The sequence below is a fragment of the Macrobrachium nipponense genome, chromosome 30 (genome assembly GCF_015104395.2).
Source record: "Macrobrachium nipponense isolate FS-2020 chromosome 30, ASM1510439v2, whole genome shotgun sequence".
Classification (NCBI taxonomy): domain Eukaryota; kingdom Metazoa; phylum Arthropoda; class Malacostraca; order Decapoda; family Palaemonidae; genus Macrobrachium; species Macrobrachium nipponense.
The window spans coordinates 12,375,753-12,392,500 of NC_087218.1; the positions used below are offsets into that span (position 1 = coordinate 12,375,753).

At 39.4% G+C, this 16,748-nt stretch overlaps 2 protein-coding genes across 3 annotated transcripts in view; one reads left to right on the forward strand and one right to left on the reverse strand.

The window, feature by feature from the left end:
- The window catches only part of LOC135202290 (uncharacterized), a 46,494-nt gene that overhangs the window by 24,495 nt on the left and 5,251 nt on the right, over positions 1–16,748 (reverse strand). Inside the window, exons 1-2 of one of the 2 annotated variants that reach the window (XM_064231607.1) lie at positions 9,496–9,523; positions 9,137–9,232 (exon numbers count right to left, since the gene is read on the reverse strand). The exons of the other annotated variant lie outside the window; for it this stretch is intronic. The gene's annotated coding sequence lies outside the window, so the exon portion shown is untranslated. Of the gene's footprint in view, positions 1–9,136; positions 9,233–9,495; positions 9,524–16,748 lie in introns of those variants that run through there. 2 annotated transcript variants of the gene reach the window in all.
- LOC135202292 (U-scoloptoxin(19)-Tl1a-like) lies at positions 7,806–11,063 on the forward strand. The gene is made up of 5 exons (XM_064231611.1): positions 7,806–7,855; positions 9,143–9,212; positions 9,522–9,577; positions 10,356–10,491; positions 10,681–11,063. The coding sequence occupies exons 2-5, from the start codon at positions 9,146–9,148 to the stop codon at positions 10,809–10,811; spliced, it is 390 nt and encodes a 129-aa protein (XP_064087681.1). The 5' UTR covers positions 7,806–7,855; positions 9,143–9,145; the 3' UTR covers positions 10,812–11,063.

Sequence of the window (16,748 nt, forward strand, 5' to 3'; positions counted from 1 at the left end):
GAGCCTGGGCCTATGAAACTTAAAGCCACGGCCTGTTCTATAGCATGTCAGACGCACGTTCATAGCTAAACTTTACTTTAAATAAAATAAAAACTACGTAGGCTAGAGGGCTGCAATTTGGTATGTTTGATGATTGGAGGTTGAATGATCAACTTTCCAATTTGCAGCCCTCTAGCCTCAGTAGTTTTTAAGCTCTGAGGCCGGACAGGAAAAGTGTGAACGGACAAACAAAACCATTTTAATAGTTTTCTCTTACAGAAAACTATAACTCAAGCGTTCTACACTGATCCTCTAATAGGGAATATATAGGTGACGTTCACCGAATCTTTATAATTATTATAACAGCCACCAGCAGTTAACCCCGTAGGAGGTTAGTGCCGTCAGTGGACCTCATGCGATACACTGTAGGCATTACTTGAGGTTCTTTGTAGCGTGCCTTCGGCCCCTAGCTGCAACCACTTTCGTTCCTTTTACTGTACCTCCGTTCATATTCTCTTTCTTCATCTCACTTTCCACCCTCTCCTATCTCTTGATTCATAGTACAACTGCTTTGAGGTTTTCCTCCTGTTACACCTTTCAAACCTTTTACTGTCAATTTCCATTTCAGCACTGAATGACCTCATATGTCCCAGTGTTTGGCCTTTGGCCTAGATTCTAAATTCAACTCAACCAGCAGTAAACTCTTGAAGTTCGACTCCTTTAAAGAGCAGGTCTGGGACCCTGGAGGTCTGCCCTCAGCAGCTGTTGAGATATTCACAGTACTCTTCCATTTGGATAATGAATTGGTTACATAAGCATACGTGGATAACTTATGCTTATGTAACCATTGTTATATATTATCATTCTGCCTCAGACCCATTCCTTCGCGTGTACTCTGCCTTTTATTCGTTCTTAAATACTCACGTATGTGCTCACAAAGTGACCCGTAACCTTTTGGATGATTTAATAGCAGTTATGTACGATTTCGTCTATAAAAAGTATAGAATTTTCCAAACAAGATTCATGTTGCTAAAAGCACTTGGGGGATAAATGAAAAATATTTGTTTACTTCACACTCTGTCCATTCCTTTTTTTTATAATTACCAATTTCATTTATGTAAATAGATTGTAATGTATATACAATATTGTTAATTGTTGAAGGTTTTGTATGGCCTTCTAGCGATCCCCGATATTTACAATGGAGCAGGCGGTGCAGATGTATATCTAGCCACCAGTATAAGGCCGGCCACTCACGTCAGATGGGATTTGTCATGCCCGATCGAAATGGGCGGAGTTTAAGCAAGTTTGAATGTGAGTGGGGTGTTTTTTAGTCAAGTCTGATCTGATCAAGCCCGGAAGTCAAGCCGGATCGACAAACCTGTCAGTTGAGGTATGAATGAGCAACTCACGGTCCGACACGACAGTCAAATAAGGATTTTTCAGATTAAGTCGTTCAGAACTGATAGCTTGACCGTGAGTGGTGTCTTCGAAGAGGCTTGATGAACTAGGAGGTTCATTTACCAAGAAACGGCACAGAAGAGGATATCATTGAAAATGTCAGACTTTCAATAGATAAAGAGTTCTGGACGGGGTTCTTCGAGATTTGTAAGTCGTAGCAATGTCCGTGGAATATAAAAAGTAAAAAACATTCTGACAAACACAAAAGAAATGCATCTTATCAGTGGATATTTGAGAAAATAAAGAATAAGTGTCCTGGTGCAACGAAAGAAATGGTGAACAAGAAGATAAATAATAATTATAAGTCCTTCATATCGGAAAGAATTAATGAAAGTAGAGACATCTAAGAAATCAGTTAGTGGTGCATAAGACGTTTCGTCCCTTAGATATATATATATATATATATATATATATATATTATATATATATATATATGTATATATATATATATATATAGTATATATATTACATATATATATATATATATATTTCATTATTTTCTTTACATACTGAATTTTTGTCAAATTTTATGTAATTGTAATTTACCTTATGAGTGTAAAAAAAATAATTACATAAGACTTTCATTCTTCACCACAGTGATGTTGGATATTGAAGGCCGTAGAGTTTTCTTTAGATCCTGGAGCAACGACAAGGTTTCAAAGTACCAAATTACGTAATATATATATATATATATATATATATATATATATATATATATATATATATATATATATATATGTGTGTGTGTGTGTGTGTGCGCGCGCTTAATAGTAATGCATATTATACAATACGTAATCTCTCAAAACAAAATAAAAAATTGGTGCCCCGCTCAGGACGTTTAATCAGTTATATTCCAAAGTAAAAGAAAATAAGAAAATGAACAAAATAAGAATATATGCTAAAAACCTCCTAAATGATATATGATTTAAAGGAGAACTGGAGGCAATGTAATAATAAAATCATAATGGGAGGTAATGAAACCTCCCTCACACCCTCATAATTTTCTTGGACGTACTTGGTGTTGATTGCGAAATAGTGTAATGACTTGTTACACAAAGATTTAATACCTTTTCACTTTTGTAATTTCCTATACTAATTTTATACACTACAAACTGTTTGTTATATTTGTCTCTACAAATTAGTTCATTTTTTATCAGATACAAATATGTATCCATGAGTTTTATTTATCTTTATTATGTAGTCTTTGCAGTGTTGTCAAATACCTTAACAGGTCTCCAGCATGACTCTTCCAAGAGCTTTGGGCGATATGGCCTCACTCAATTTTATATCTTGATAAGTACAGTCAGTCGCTCAGTGGCACTTGGCCTTTCATAGGACGTTGTGGATTTCGTCATGCATGTGTCGTTTTGTACGACCGTTATTATCTTCCTACAAAATTGAATGTTGCCTCGTCCACTCTTGCATTTATCATACCAATCCCTGGGAGCTACCTGTATTTCCATTAAAAACAATAAATGTGAGATTTTCTTTCTTCAACCACCAATCACTGACCCAATACTCTTTTTCGTGGCTTTTTTTTTCATTGTTATATTGGCTGCAACGCACAGTCTGAGCATATATGGTTCATTATCAGATATTCCTTCCGCCACGTCCGAACTGTGTGGCTGCCAACTTAAGACTGACTACTTTGTTCAGACCGGCGGGGAGGGGCAGAGTAACGTGAGGTTTCGAGGTCAATTTTTTTTGGAGTCTCCTCCCACTCAGTTCTCATCGTACGACCAGATCGACTGTGAGTGCCCCGCCTAAGGGCGTGAATTTGCATGCCTATGTGGGCGTGTTCGTCCGTGCGTGATCTTGAGCATTTAACCCTCAGTCCTTTGAGGATGCCGTCGTTCATATTCACTTCTGTGGATCTTCTTCCTCCTCCCCTTGAAAAGCAGTGGCGTTATCACTTAAAGACGCTTCATGTGATTCCTGGTAACTGGGCCTCTTATGCTTTTTTGCCATTTATCGACTCTGAAACTGTCGTGACGTGCAGCAGATCGAAAGGACTGGAAGTGACTGACCTCGCAGACGTTGATCTCTCTTCCCTTATGCACCAGATACGGGTATCTGCTCTTATTTGCCAATGCAAACAACGTTTCCTGGTCTTCTTTCTGTCGGTCTGTCTGACTTTCTGTTTCCTGATCAGGGGTGCACTGTAGGTATCAGTGGCGTGCTCGGTATGGTCTTGACCTGTAACCTCGGTGGTCACGAATTCGATTCTCGGGCATTCCACTGAGGTGTGAGAGATGTGGATTTCTGGTGATAGAAGTTCACTCTCGACGTGGTTCGGAAGTCACGTAAAGGCATTGGTCCCGTTGCAGAATAGCCACTGGTTCCATGCAACGTAAAAATGGCCTGGTGACCTCTTTTATGCCATCCTGTTAAGTCTTTAATTTGCAGGTGGGGCACTCAGTGCCCTTTCATGTCAGTTAAGTCTCGCTTAATTGACTGGAGTCTCTATTCTGCAATTATGGCTGCTGGGTTGTCTCGAGTGGTGGCTAAATAACCACTGTCCCGAGATCTGGGATAGGCCCTTAAAGACAGACTTGTTACTGCGTCCATTTTGTCCAGAAATTTTGTTAGAATCTGATTTATTATCTAGTGCACAGGAACCATTAACATACCCTTAAGTGGTTAGTGCTCCAGTATGCCACTCAGATGTCTCGGGTTCGCGTCTCCCCAGGGCTACGAAAAAAATCACTTGCTCTATATCATGGTCAGTTGTTCGTGATTTAAAACCAACATTCTTTGGAAGCTTGAATTTCAAGTTATGGCCCCTTTGGTGTGCTTGTTCCATGTGAGTAGGTTTCATCTACTGAAATAATAATAATAATAAATATATTTTACCTTTCCCCTTAAAAGGGATGGCTTCAGAAGTCTGTCGGGATGCAGCTGCGAAACTCATTCCTTCCTACACCATAGTTACAACCAACAATGTCGCCTAACTGCCAGGCCCATGATTCACTGTTTAAGTGAAAAGAAACCCATTCGGATAAACCTGATTACGTATTAAACGTTCCGGCTCGTTGTAACTTCTGGAATAATAAGCCCTGTATCTCATGTATGCACGTATGAATATATATGAAACACAGGTCAGACGTACAGGGCGTTTATTCACACGATAAAGAAGATTAAGGGCAGGAGCACGAAGAGAGTCACATTATGCTTTAATCCTACGTTTGGTGACAACATCGACACATCTTCAGGGATTTCTACAAAATAAAGTATAATATGTTAACATAAAATAAGAGCTGATTACAAGATCCAATAGTTCCTCGCTAGACGAGTGGTTTTCGCGCTCGGCTGCCAATCCGGTGGTCCGAAGTTCGAATCCCGGCTCGGCCAACGTGGAATAAGAGGAATTTATTTCTGGTGATAGAAATTCATTTCTCGATATAGTGTGGTTCGGATCCCATAATAAGCTGTAGGTCCCGTTGCTAGGTGACCAATTGGTTCCTAGCCACGTAAAAATATCTAATCCTTCGGGCCAGCCCTAGGAGAGCTGTCAATCAGCTCAGTGGTCTGGTTAAACTAAGATATACTTAAGTTTTTTAACAAGATCCAATAGCTGAAAAGTCAAAACAGTTTAATGTTAAAATTACAACTCTCACACTTAAATTACATGCACACTTGAGTAAAACAGACCAGAAGTACCAAACAACTTACAAATGACGAGAAGAACATAAAAAAAATTTCAGCTAAATTACACAAACATAAAAATAAATATAATAAAGAGTAAAAGTCATATATTCACAAAACCACAGCCAAAAACAGCTCAACACTTAACCAACCTTTCAGCATCAAAGATAAAAACACACTAAAAGTAAACAACGTCAAGAGGCACAAGGAATGACAGAATAATTAGGCTAAAAACAAGGGAACAGCAGAGGAATGGTTGTTTAAGGTTGGAACTCGTAGTTTCATGTTCAGAGTTTCCAAAATCAACAGTTCGTTGGGTTCCTTTGTTTGGCCAATAATTTTAAAAATCTTCGTATTTGACTGCAGCTTTACATTTACGTAATAGTGTGCTTCCTTATACAAGATGGTTCTGGGTTAGATAACTTACACTCAGTTCTATAACTAACGCCCCGGTGGGAATCGGCCCTGACCCTGAGAAGACGCCGGTTAGATCCCACATATTTTCCCAGATCTGGGAAAATCATCCGAATGCCTACGGGTCACTTTGTGTAGCACATACGTGAATATTTAAGAACGAATAAAAGGCAGAATACACGCCAAAGAATGGTTACATATGTAACCATTATATAATAATGGTTACATAAGCATACGTTATCAACGCTGCACGAGACAATTCATTATCCAAACGGAAGAGTATTGTGAATATCCCAACAGCTGCTGAGGGCAGACCACCAGGGTCCCAGACCTGCTCTTTAAAGGAATCGAACTTCACGAGTTTACTGCTGATTGAGTTGAATGTAGAATTTATGCCAAAGGCCAAGCACTGGTACATATGAGGTCATTCAGCGCTGAAATGTAAATTGACAGTAAAAGGGTTAAAAGGTGTAACAGGAGGAAAACCTCAAAGCAGTTGTACTATGAATCAAGAGTTAGGAGAGGGTGGAAAGTAAGATGAAGAAAGAGAAAATGAACGGAGGTACAGTAAAAGGAACGAAAGTGGTTGCAGCTAGGGTCCGAAGGCACGCTGCAAAGAACCTCAAAAAATGCCTACAGTGTACCGCACGAGGTCCACTGACGGCACTACTCCCCTACGGGGTTAACTGCTGGTGGCTGTTATAATAATTATAAAGATTCGGTGAACGTCACCTACATATTCCCTATTAGAGGATCAGTGTAGAACGCTTGAGTTATAGTTTTCTGTAAGAGAAAACTATTAAGATGACTTTGTTTGTCCGTCCACACTTTTCCTGTCCGCCATCAGAGCTTAAAATCTACTGAGGCTAGAGGGCTGCAAATTGGAAAGTTGATCATTCAACCTCCAATCATCAAACATACCAAATTGCAGCCTTCTACCCTAAGTAGTTTTTATTTTATTTCAGGTTAACATTAGCTATGAACGTGCGTCTGGCACGCTATAGAACAGGCCACCAACGGGCCGTGGCTTTAAGTTTCAGAGGTCCTGGCTCACACGGCACAATACGCTGTACAAAAAAAACTTGATTGCGCCGATGGAACTTTGGCGCAACTTTTACTTTTTTCATAACTCTCTAAAGACAAAATACCCCGCAGGGGGTTAGTGCCGTCAATGCATCTCATGTGGTGCACTGTGGGCATTACTTAACACTTTTTTGCAGCGTCCTTTCGGCTCCTAGCTGCAACCCCCTTCATTCTTCTTACTGTAACTCCGTTCATATTCTCTTTCTTCCATCTTACTCTCCATCCTCTCCTAACAAAATTTTAATAGTGCAACTGCTTTGAGGTTTTCCTCCTGTTAACACTTTTCAAATCGTTTTCCTGTCATTCTCCGTTTCAGCGCTGAATGGCCTCAAAGTTCCCGGTGCTTGGCCTTTAGCCTCAATTCTATATTCTGTTTCTAAGGCGAGAAAAAACCTTTCCCACTCACGTTAGGCACAAGATGAATACATTTGAAAGTTTTTTTTTTAATGTAAGGAACAAAATCTTTATTTATCATCTGCCATTTTCGTCGCACCTTACATGAGTTCTTCTCTGAAGATGAATATTTGACCAATAAAATGGCCCCTCTGAAATACATTCATATGGATGTATAACTTCTAATAATAAAAATAAATAATAATAATAACAATAACAATAACTGGACTGAACTGAATTGAATATAAAGTTTAGGCCAAAGGCCAAACACTGGGACCTATGAGGGTATTCAGTGCTGGAAATAACAACGTACGATCAATTTGTATTCACGATTCTCATGTGATCAATATGTGTACACACAGCGCCTCAGCGGCGTGGTTGGTATGGTAGTAGCGTCCCACCTCGGTGGTCGCTTGTTCGATTCTTGGCCATTCCATTGAGGAGTGAGAGATATGTATTTCTGGTGATAGAAGTTCTCTCTCGACGTGGTTCGGAAGTCACGTAAAGCCGTTGATCTTGTTGCTGAATAACCACTGGTTCCATGCAACGTAAAAGCACCATACAAACAATGTCAAGCGTTGCCTTAAAATATCCCGAACTTCTCATTTTACTTTTGTTGAATGTGAGGTCATCACTCGATGTTATTTTCAACCATATCTAGCACATCATTCTCTTATCTGTCAGGAAATAAGATTACTTCAACTCCACGCGATTCCAGCGTTGCCGCGCAAATAATAATCATCTCTCCGCCGCGGTATCTGGTAACTCGACAGAAGCTGGGCCTTTTAATAAAGCAGCATCCCACCTGATTATACATCACATAACCTGAGACGACTGGAGGAAGCACATTTGGTTGCTGCAAACAGTTGACATCAACGGGAAGGTTAGTTAGGTAGTTCGCTCGTCTGTCATTGCAGTTTTGAACCTCGTAAAAAAATTGTTTTTGCTGATGCATTTGGAATAGAATAGAATATACAATTTAGGCCAAGGGACAAGCGCTGAAACGGAAATTGACAGTGAAAGGTTAGACAGGTGTAACAGTAGGAAAACCTCAAAGCACAGTTGCACTATGAATCAATTGTTGGGAGACTAAGATGGAAGAAAGAGAATATAAAAGGAAGGATGTTGTATTTATGACGTTTTGCTTTGCTCTTCATCACTTCCCTCATAGAATTAGAATATAAGATTTATACCAGTAAATAAGCAAAATGTTAACATTTAATTCTTATTAATTTTGTCATCCTACGAATACCGTCTTTATTTAAATATAAATATCCTCATATTGATGACAGTTCCAAAGTAATGTCAAACATCCCTCCTAAACGGGGTATTTGATATTTATAAACCCACGTCACAATTTTTAATAATTCAGCATGTCTTCGTTGCTCAAATATATATCATGTTTGCCACTACGTGATTCCAGAGTTTTCTCTCGAAATGCTTTTGATATAAATAAAGGTAACTTTATGTCTTTTCTTATGGTGATACATCTAGTTTCCTAACTGAATGTCTGCCGTATTATTTCCTATTCTTTAACAATTGGCAATTAAAATTAAGGCAAACTAGCTGTACCTACTTGTAAAGAACAAAACATACAGTATGTTTATGTAGTATGCATTTCGAGAGATATTACTTGCTTATTATAACCTTGACATTACATTGGAATTGTCATCAATATGAGGATGCTTGAATAAATATATTTATAGGATGACCGTGATAAATAAAACATTCGCTCTCCATTTCACGAATGTTAAGTTAATAATATTTCATTTCAAATGAAATCGACTATTGTCAGTTGTAGAGCCCTTCCGTGAGGTAAAATGAGTTCTTAAATGAAGCAGAGAGTTCAGTCTGGAGGTATTGCCGACGACGAACAAGGAGCAACCTTGAAGTAACAGAAAACAAAAAGACGACTAAACACACACATACGAGCAAGCATATTGAATATATATGTGTAGAATTGGGATCTATGAGGTCGGAGGCCATTCAGTACTGAAATACGACATTGTCAGTATAAAGATTTGCATGGTGTCATATGAGAAAAACCTCAAAGCAGTTGCACTATGAATCAATTCAGAGGATGGTTGGAAAGTCACTGACGGTTCTACCCCATCTTATGGTGACGCGCAAGCAGAGCTTCTCTTATTTTTAGTGTTAATCTCACCTGCAGAAGATGAACTGTCTCGGGAACATGATGATCAAGCTGTTTTCTCTCTCCGTCTTCATCGTCCTGCTCTTAGGTAAGTCTCACCCTCACGCACTGAAACAAACACCTCAGTGTCAGTACAGCATCGCTAGACGCAAGGTCTACAGACTATTCTTTAGACCTTGTTTAGACTTGCTTTGTTGGTACGAATTCTAAATCATTGAAGAATCATGAGCACTAATGTAATCTCGCTGACATGCACTAGATTTGTTGGATTACATTTTGTTAGCTAATACATGCAACCTTACAAAATCAATATGAAATAGTATATTATATATATAATCAGATATAAAGACAATAATATAGAAACCGTTTACCTTTGAATTTCTACTTCAAATTGCAGAGTGCCGTGCAGAGCCGGTGGTTTCAATCGCTACTGAAGGTGATTCCTCTGATGCTGTAAGTAGGAGAGAGAGAGAGAGAGAGAGAGAGAGAGAGAGAGAGAGAGAGAATTCATATAAATTATAATTTTGTGGCCATCGTAGATTAATTGAATTGAATATAGAATTTGGACCAAAGGCCAAGCACTAGGCCTATGAGGTCACTCAGAGCTGAAATGGAGACAGTAAAAGGTTGCAAAGGTGAAACAGGAGGAAAACCTTGCAGTCGCAATATGAATTTATTATTCGGAAAGGATGGAAATTAAGATGGAAGAAAGACAATATGAAAGGAGGTGCAGTAAAAGGAACGAAAGGGGTTGGAGCTAGGGGCTGAAGGCACCCCGCAAAGAACCCTAAGTAATGCCTACTACAAGCGGTGCACTGGCGGCACCAGCCCCCTACGGAGACCTTATCCTCAGAGGGTCTTGGCAGATTTCCTTACAAAATGCTCTAGCAAAGTTCGCCAAGGATGTGTTATTTTTCTACCTATCTTTTGAAAATGACTAACCCTCACGAGATCTTTTGAGGTTATTTGCTGCCCCGAGGTATGTCTGAAGGTAGATTTAGAGCTTGAACCATTTCTATTTAAATCTGGAGTCATTCTTACAACTGATCGTTTACTAAAACAAAAATTCACGTGTTAGACCTATGTAGAATTTTGTAATTGTAGTTGATTCACACTCATTTACGTTTGGCCCCTTGTTCCGATATGTGAACATGACAATCTTAGGAGCTCAATTCAAATCTCGAGTCATTTTAGTGATCAGTTTCTTTTCACTCAATTTTCTCGCCGACAGATCTTCCCAGAGCATCTCTGCTCTCGCGAGGGAGGAATATGTGGCCTCGAATCCTTCTGCCCGCCTGAGGATCAGTTCGCAGAGAAAGGACTTTGTCCTAAACAGCAGAGCAAAGGAGTGGAATGCTGTAAGACAGGTAAGACCGCTGCAGTGATGGCCTTTGACGTTTCATTCATCTAGGCTGATCTTTCATTTAGGCCAATAACAGTCCAGTTGGAAGAAATCAATAGTATGACTTGGTAACGAATAGGCCTACTTTAATTCTGGACACCATTAGTATAAATAAAACTATTTTTCTGAACGCATTTTACCTTATCATTCACAGTGCCCCTGGACATCAAAAACTGCCAAAAGCGGGGTGGAGAGTGTATGTCCGAAGATCAGTGCGGAAGCTCCCCAAAGGAGCCACTTGGTGAATGTCCCGCTAATCAAGTCTGCTGCGTTATCCTGAAGTAAAGACTACGACTTGTTCTTAATATAAGACTAACACTTCGTACAAACATCCAAGAAGGGTTGGAGAAAGGAAAGCCGGCTGTTGACGTCGTTGTTTCTAACTGTATTCTGTTTGAAATCTTACAACAAACGATGAAAACAAGTCATCGGAAATTTTACAGGATCACAAAACAGTAATAATCACTTATTCTTAAATTTCTTACTCAACAATTACAAAGGCAAGTCACTCAAATTAAAGCAATACAATACAAATAATAATAATGCAGTATTTCAATAAACCTAGAGTATCTAATCAAATTCATAATTCAAATGACATTAAAGAAAACGTTGAAACAGCAAATTAAATGGTATACTCAACTAAATAAACAAGTAAAGCTTTTTCATGAAGCTAATTCCAACATTCTCCCCACCATAGGAGTCATAACTCCTATCAAACAAAGAAAACATAATAATGAACAAGGTACAGTCTAACAACATACAGTATGTTACACTGGAATTTGTCTCAAATTGGAAGTTAAAATTTCACAGTAATTTCAATAGATTCTGTAGCTATAACTCAAAACTGATGTTTGCTAAGAGACAAAAATAAACAATAAATGATGACAAATGTTATTCAAAGCGAATGGACTTACAATTCTTGAATAAATATGTGAATCTAGATACAAAGCTATATGATCACAAATCTAGTTTCTTAGGGACCTTAGTTATCCGTCCCGATCGGGTGAGATTCTCAACAGTACTCAAGAGGGAATACAGACTTAGATTTTTCGAGAGGATACAGACTCAGATTTCTCAAGAGGGGATTCAGGCATGGATTCATTTATGGTTTCTGTTATAGCTTCAGAGCCAAAACTTGAAATTTCCAGATAATGTAATCTTTGTATAGGTCTGGTAATTACCCCTTTGGAAGTTTTTACATTTACACCTCTAATAAGTCCATCTTTGCCTGGGAGTACGTCAACTATCACACCCAAGGGTCAATGTAGTCTGGTCAAATTATCTTCCTTCACTAACACTAAATCACCTTTCTCCAGATCACAATTTGGAGTGAAACCCTTAACAACAAGATAAATTCCTGATATAATCATTGCTCCATAAAGTCCAAAACTTATTTAAGGTCTGCTTTCTTAAGATTTCTCTATCACTTAAATCCTTAGCTGAAATACAAGAAGGGTCAGTGTTCACCCGAGTTTGAACACCTGTACTTCTCCCAATAAGAAAAGGGACAGGGGCATCAGGTTCATCACTAACAAGAGTCAAAGGCCTGGAATTTACACATGCCTCAACTTCATGTAAGGTAGTTTCTAATTCACACCTGGAAATATAATTACCACCTAAAGTTTTTCGAACAGCAGATTTTACTGATCTTATCAAACGTTCCCACCAACCTCCCCACCAAGGAGACCTTGGAACTATAAATCTCCAGTGGGGATACAGGTGTCCATAAACCTTTTGCAATTCACTGACACATGCAACTGACACATGCAAGGAAGGTCTTAGCATTATCGGAATACAGCACCGATGGAAGCCCCCTACGAGCAATAAATCTGCGAATTGCAAGCATACAGTCGAAGACACCCATGGAGTCAGTAAGCTCTACATGTATGGCTCGGACTACTGCACACGTGAAAAACAAAATATAAATCTTTTGCGATGCAAAATCAGCACAAAATAGAGGACCAGCAAAGTCGAGACCAGTTACAGTAAATGGTGGTGCAGCCTTCACCCTTAATTCTGGTAAAGGAGCTACAGGTTGACTGCAAGCTCTTGAATCATGTCTTTGACATCTAACACATTTCTTGATGACAGACTTTGCTAATACTCTAATTCCTATTATCCATAAACTACTTCTTAAGGAAGACATAATAGAAGAAACACCTGCATGTTTAAGAAATATATGCTGAAAGCTGACAAGTAGTTTAGCCAAGTGACATTTGGGTATTATTACTGGGTGTTTACTTTCATAGGTTAAATCTGCATGCTCAACCCTACCCTTAATTCTTAATAAACCTTGCTCATCTAGAAAAGGATCCAATTTACACAAACTTGACCCCTTTGGAATGGTTTTTTTTCTCAACAAAGCATTAACTTCCGAAGGATAGATCTCTCTGTACACAATAAATCATTTTAGTTTTGGCCTTATCTAATTCATCTGAAGTCAGTGGGCCTGAAGTTCCCAAACATTTAATACATCTGGGAAAATATGTGGGATCCACCCGGCGTCTTCTCAGGGCCAGGGCCGATTCCCATAGGGGCGTTAGTTATAGAACTCGGTGTAAGTTATCTGTCCCAGAAACCTCTCATATAAGGAAGCACACTATTAAATGTAAAGCTGCAGTCAAATACGAAGATTTTAAAATTATTGGCCAAACAAGGGAACCCAACGAACTGTTGATTTTGGAAACTCTGAACATCAAACTACGAGTTCCAACCTTAAACAACCATTCCTCTGCTGTTCCCTTGTTTTTAGCCTAATTATTCTGTCATTCCTTGAACCTCTTGACGTTGTTTACTTTTAGTGTGTTTTTATCTTTGATGCTGAGAGGTTGGTTAAGTGATGAGCTGTTTTTGGCTGTGGTTTTGTGAATATATGTCTTTTACTTTTTATTATATGTGTATAAACGCCCTGTACGTCTGACCTGTGTTGCATATATATTCTATACATGCATACATGAGATACAAGGCTTTTTATTCCAAAAGTTACAACGAGCAGGAACAGTTAATACGTAATCAGGTTTATCCAAATGGGTCTCTTTTCACTTAAACAGTGAATCATGGGCCTGGCAGTTAGGCGACATTGTTGATTGTAACTATGGTGTAGGAAGGAATGAGTTTCGCAGCTGCATCCCGACAGACTTCTGAAGCCATCCCTTTTAAGGGGAAAGGTAAAATATATTTATTTATTTATTTATTATTATTATTATTATTATTATTATTATTATTATTATTATTATTATTATTATTATTATTATTATTATTATTTTTCAGTAGATGAAACCTACTCACATGGAACAAGCACACCAAGGGGGCCATTGACTTGAAATTCAAGCTTCCAAAGAATGTTGGTTTTAACAAAAAATTAAGTATATCTTAGTTTAACCAGACCACTGAGCTGATTAACAGCTCATATAAGGTTGGCCCGAAGGATTAGATATTTTTACGTGGCTAGGAACCAATTGGTTTACTTAGCAACGGGCCCTACAGTTTATTGTGGGATCCGAACCACTATTATAGCGAGAAATGAATTTCTATCACCAGAAATAAATTCCTCTGATTCCCCGTTGGCCGAGCCGAGGATCGAACTTAGGACCACCGGATTGGTAGCCGAGCGCGAAAACCACTCGTTAAACGAGGAACTTTAACCACGGACAACTGACCATGATATAGAGCAAGTGATTTTTTTCATAGCCCTGGGGGAGACGCGAACAAGCGATATCTGAGTGGCATACCACGGCACTAACCACTTAAGGGTATGTTAATGGTTCCTGTGCACTAGATAATAAATCAGATTCTAACAAAATTTCTGGACAAAATGGACGCAGTAACAAGTCTGTCTTTAAGGGCCTGTCCCAGATCTCGGGACAGTGGTTATTTAGCCACCACTCGAGAAAACCCAGCAGCCATAATTGCAGAATAGAGACTCCAGTCAATTAAGCGAGACTTAACTGACATGAACGGGCACTGAGTGCCCCACCTGCAAATTAAGGACTTAACAGGATGGCATAAAAGAGGTCACCAGGCCATTTAAAACTGTCTACGAGGGCTGATTAGTTTGTATGGTGTTTTTACGTTGCATAGAACCAGTGGCTATTCAGCAACGGGACCAATGTCTTTACGTGACTTCCGAACCACGTCGAGAGTGAACTTCTATCACCAGAAATACACATCTCTCACACCTCAGTGGAATGCCCGAGAATCGAACTCGCGACCACCGAGGTGGCAGGTCAAGACCATACCGATCACGCCACTGATGCCTACAGTGCATCCGTTTGAAGTGCACTGACGGTACTACTATTCACCCTACGGGAAGGACGGCTGATCAGGAAACAGAAAGTCAGACAGCCCGACAGAAAGAAGACCAGGAAACGCTGTTCGCATTGGCAAATAAGAGCAGATACCCGTATCTGGTGCATAAGGGAAGAGAGATCAACGTCTGAGAGGTCAGTCACTTCCAGTCCTTTCGATCTGCTGCACGTCACGACAGTTTCAGAGTCGATAAATGGCAAAAAAGCATAAGAGGCCCAGTTACCAGGAATCACATGAAGCGTCTTTAAGTGATGACGCCACTGCTTTTCAAGGGGAGGAGGAAGAAGATCCACAGAAGTGAATATGAACGACGGCATCCTCAAAGGACTGAGGGTTAAATGCTCAAGATCACGCACGGACGAACACGCCCACATAGGCATGCAAATTCACGCCCTTATACGGGTAGCTAGATATACATCTGCATCGCCTGCTCCATTGTAATTTTTTTTTTACTTTTATTTAGAAAATATTCATTTACAGTTTCTCATAATTTACAATGTATATACATTACAATCTATTTACGTAAATGAAATTAGTAATTATCAAAAAAAGGAATGGACAGAGTCCGAAGTAAACAAATATTTTGCATTTGTCCCCCAAGTGCTTTCAACAACATGAATCTTGTTTGGAAAATTCTATACTTTTTATAAACGAAATCGTACTTAACTGCTATTAAATCATCCGAATGGTTACGGGTCACTTTGTGTAGCACATACGTGAGTATTTAAGAACGAATAAAAGGCAGAATTCACGCTAAAGAAAGGGTCTGAGGCAGAATGATAAAATATAATAATGATTACATAAGCATACGTTATCTACGCTGGACGAGACAATTCATTATCCAAACGGAAGAGTACTGTGACTATGTCAACTGTTGCTGAGGGCAGACCACCAGGATCCCAGACCTGCTCTTTAAAGGAGTCGAACTTCACGAATTTACTGCTGGTTGAGTTGATTATAGAATTTAGGCCAAAGGCCAAACACTGGGACATATGAGGTCATTCAGAGCTGAAATGGAAATTGACACTGAAAGGTTTGAAAGGTGTAACAGGAGGAAAACCTCAAAGCAGTTGTACTATGAATCAAGAGTTAGGAGAGGGTGGAAAGTAAAATGAAGAAAGAGAATATGAAAGAGGGTACAGTGAAAGGAGCGAAAATGGTTGCAGCTAGGGGCCGAAGGCACGCTGCAAAGAACCTCAAGTAATGCCTACACTGTACCGCATGAGGTCCACTGATGGCACTACCCCCTACGGGTTTAACTGCTGGTGGCTGTTATAATAATTATAAAGATTCGGTGGACGTCACCTGTATATTCCCTATTAGAGGATCAGTGTAGAACGCTTGAGTTATAGTTTTCTGTAAGAGAAAACTATTAAGATGACTTTGTTTGTCCGTCCACACTTTTCCTGTCCGCCATCAGAGCTTAAAATCTACTGAGGCTAGAGGGCTGCAAATTGGTAAGTTGATCATTCAACCTCCAATCATCAAACATACCAAATTGCAGCCTTCTAGCCTACGTAGTTTTTAATTCATTTAAGGTTAACGTTAGCTATGAACGTGCGTCTGGCACGCTATAGAACAGGCCACCAACGGGCCGTGGCTTTAAGTTTCATAGGCCCAGGCTCATACAGCACTATATGCTGTACAAAAACTCGATTGCGCCGAAGAAACTTCGGCGCCTTTTTTACTTTTTTTTCATAACTCTCTCAAGTCAAAATACCCCGCATGGGGGTGGTGCCGTCAATGCATCTCATGTGGTGCACTGTGGGCATTAATTAACTTTTTTTGCAGTGTCCCTTCGGCTTCTAGCTGCAACCCATTTCATTCCTCTTATTACACCTCCCTTCATATTCTCTTTCTTCCATCTTACTTTCCATCCTCTTCTAACAATTTTTTAATAGTGCAACTGCTTCG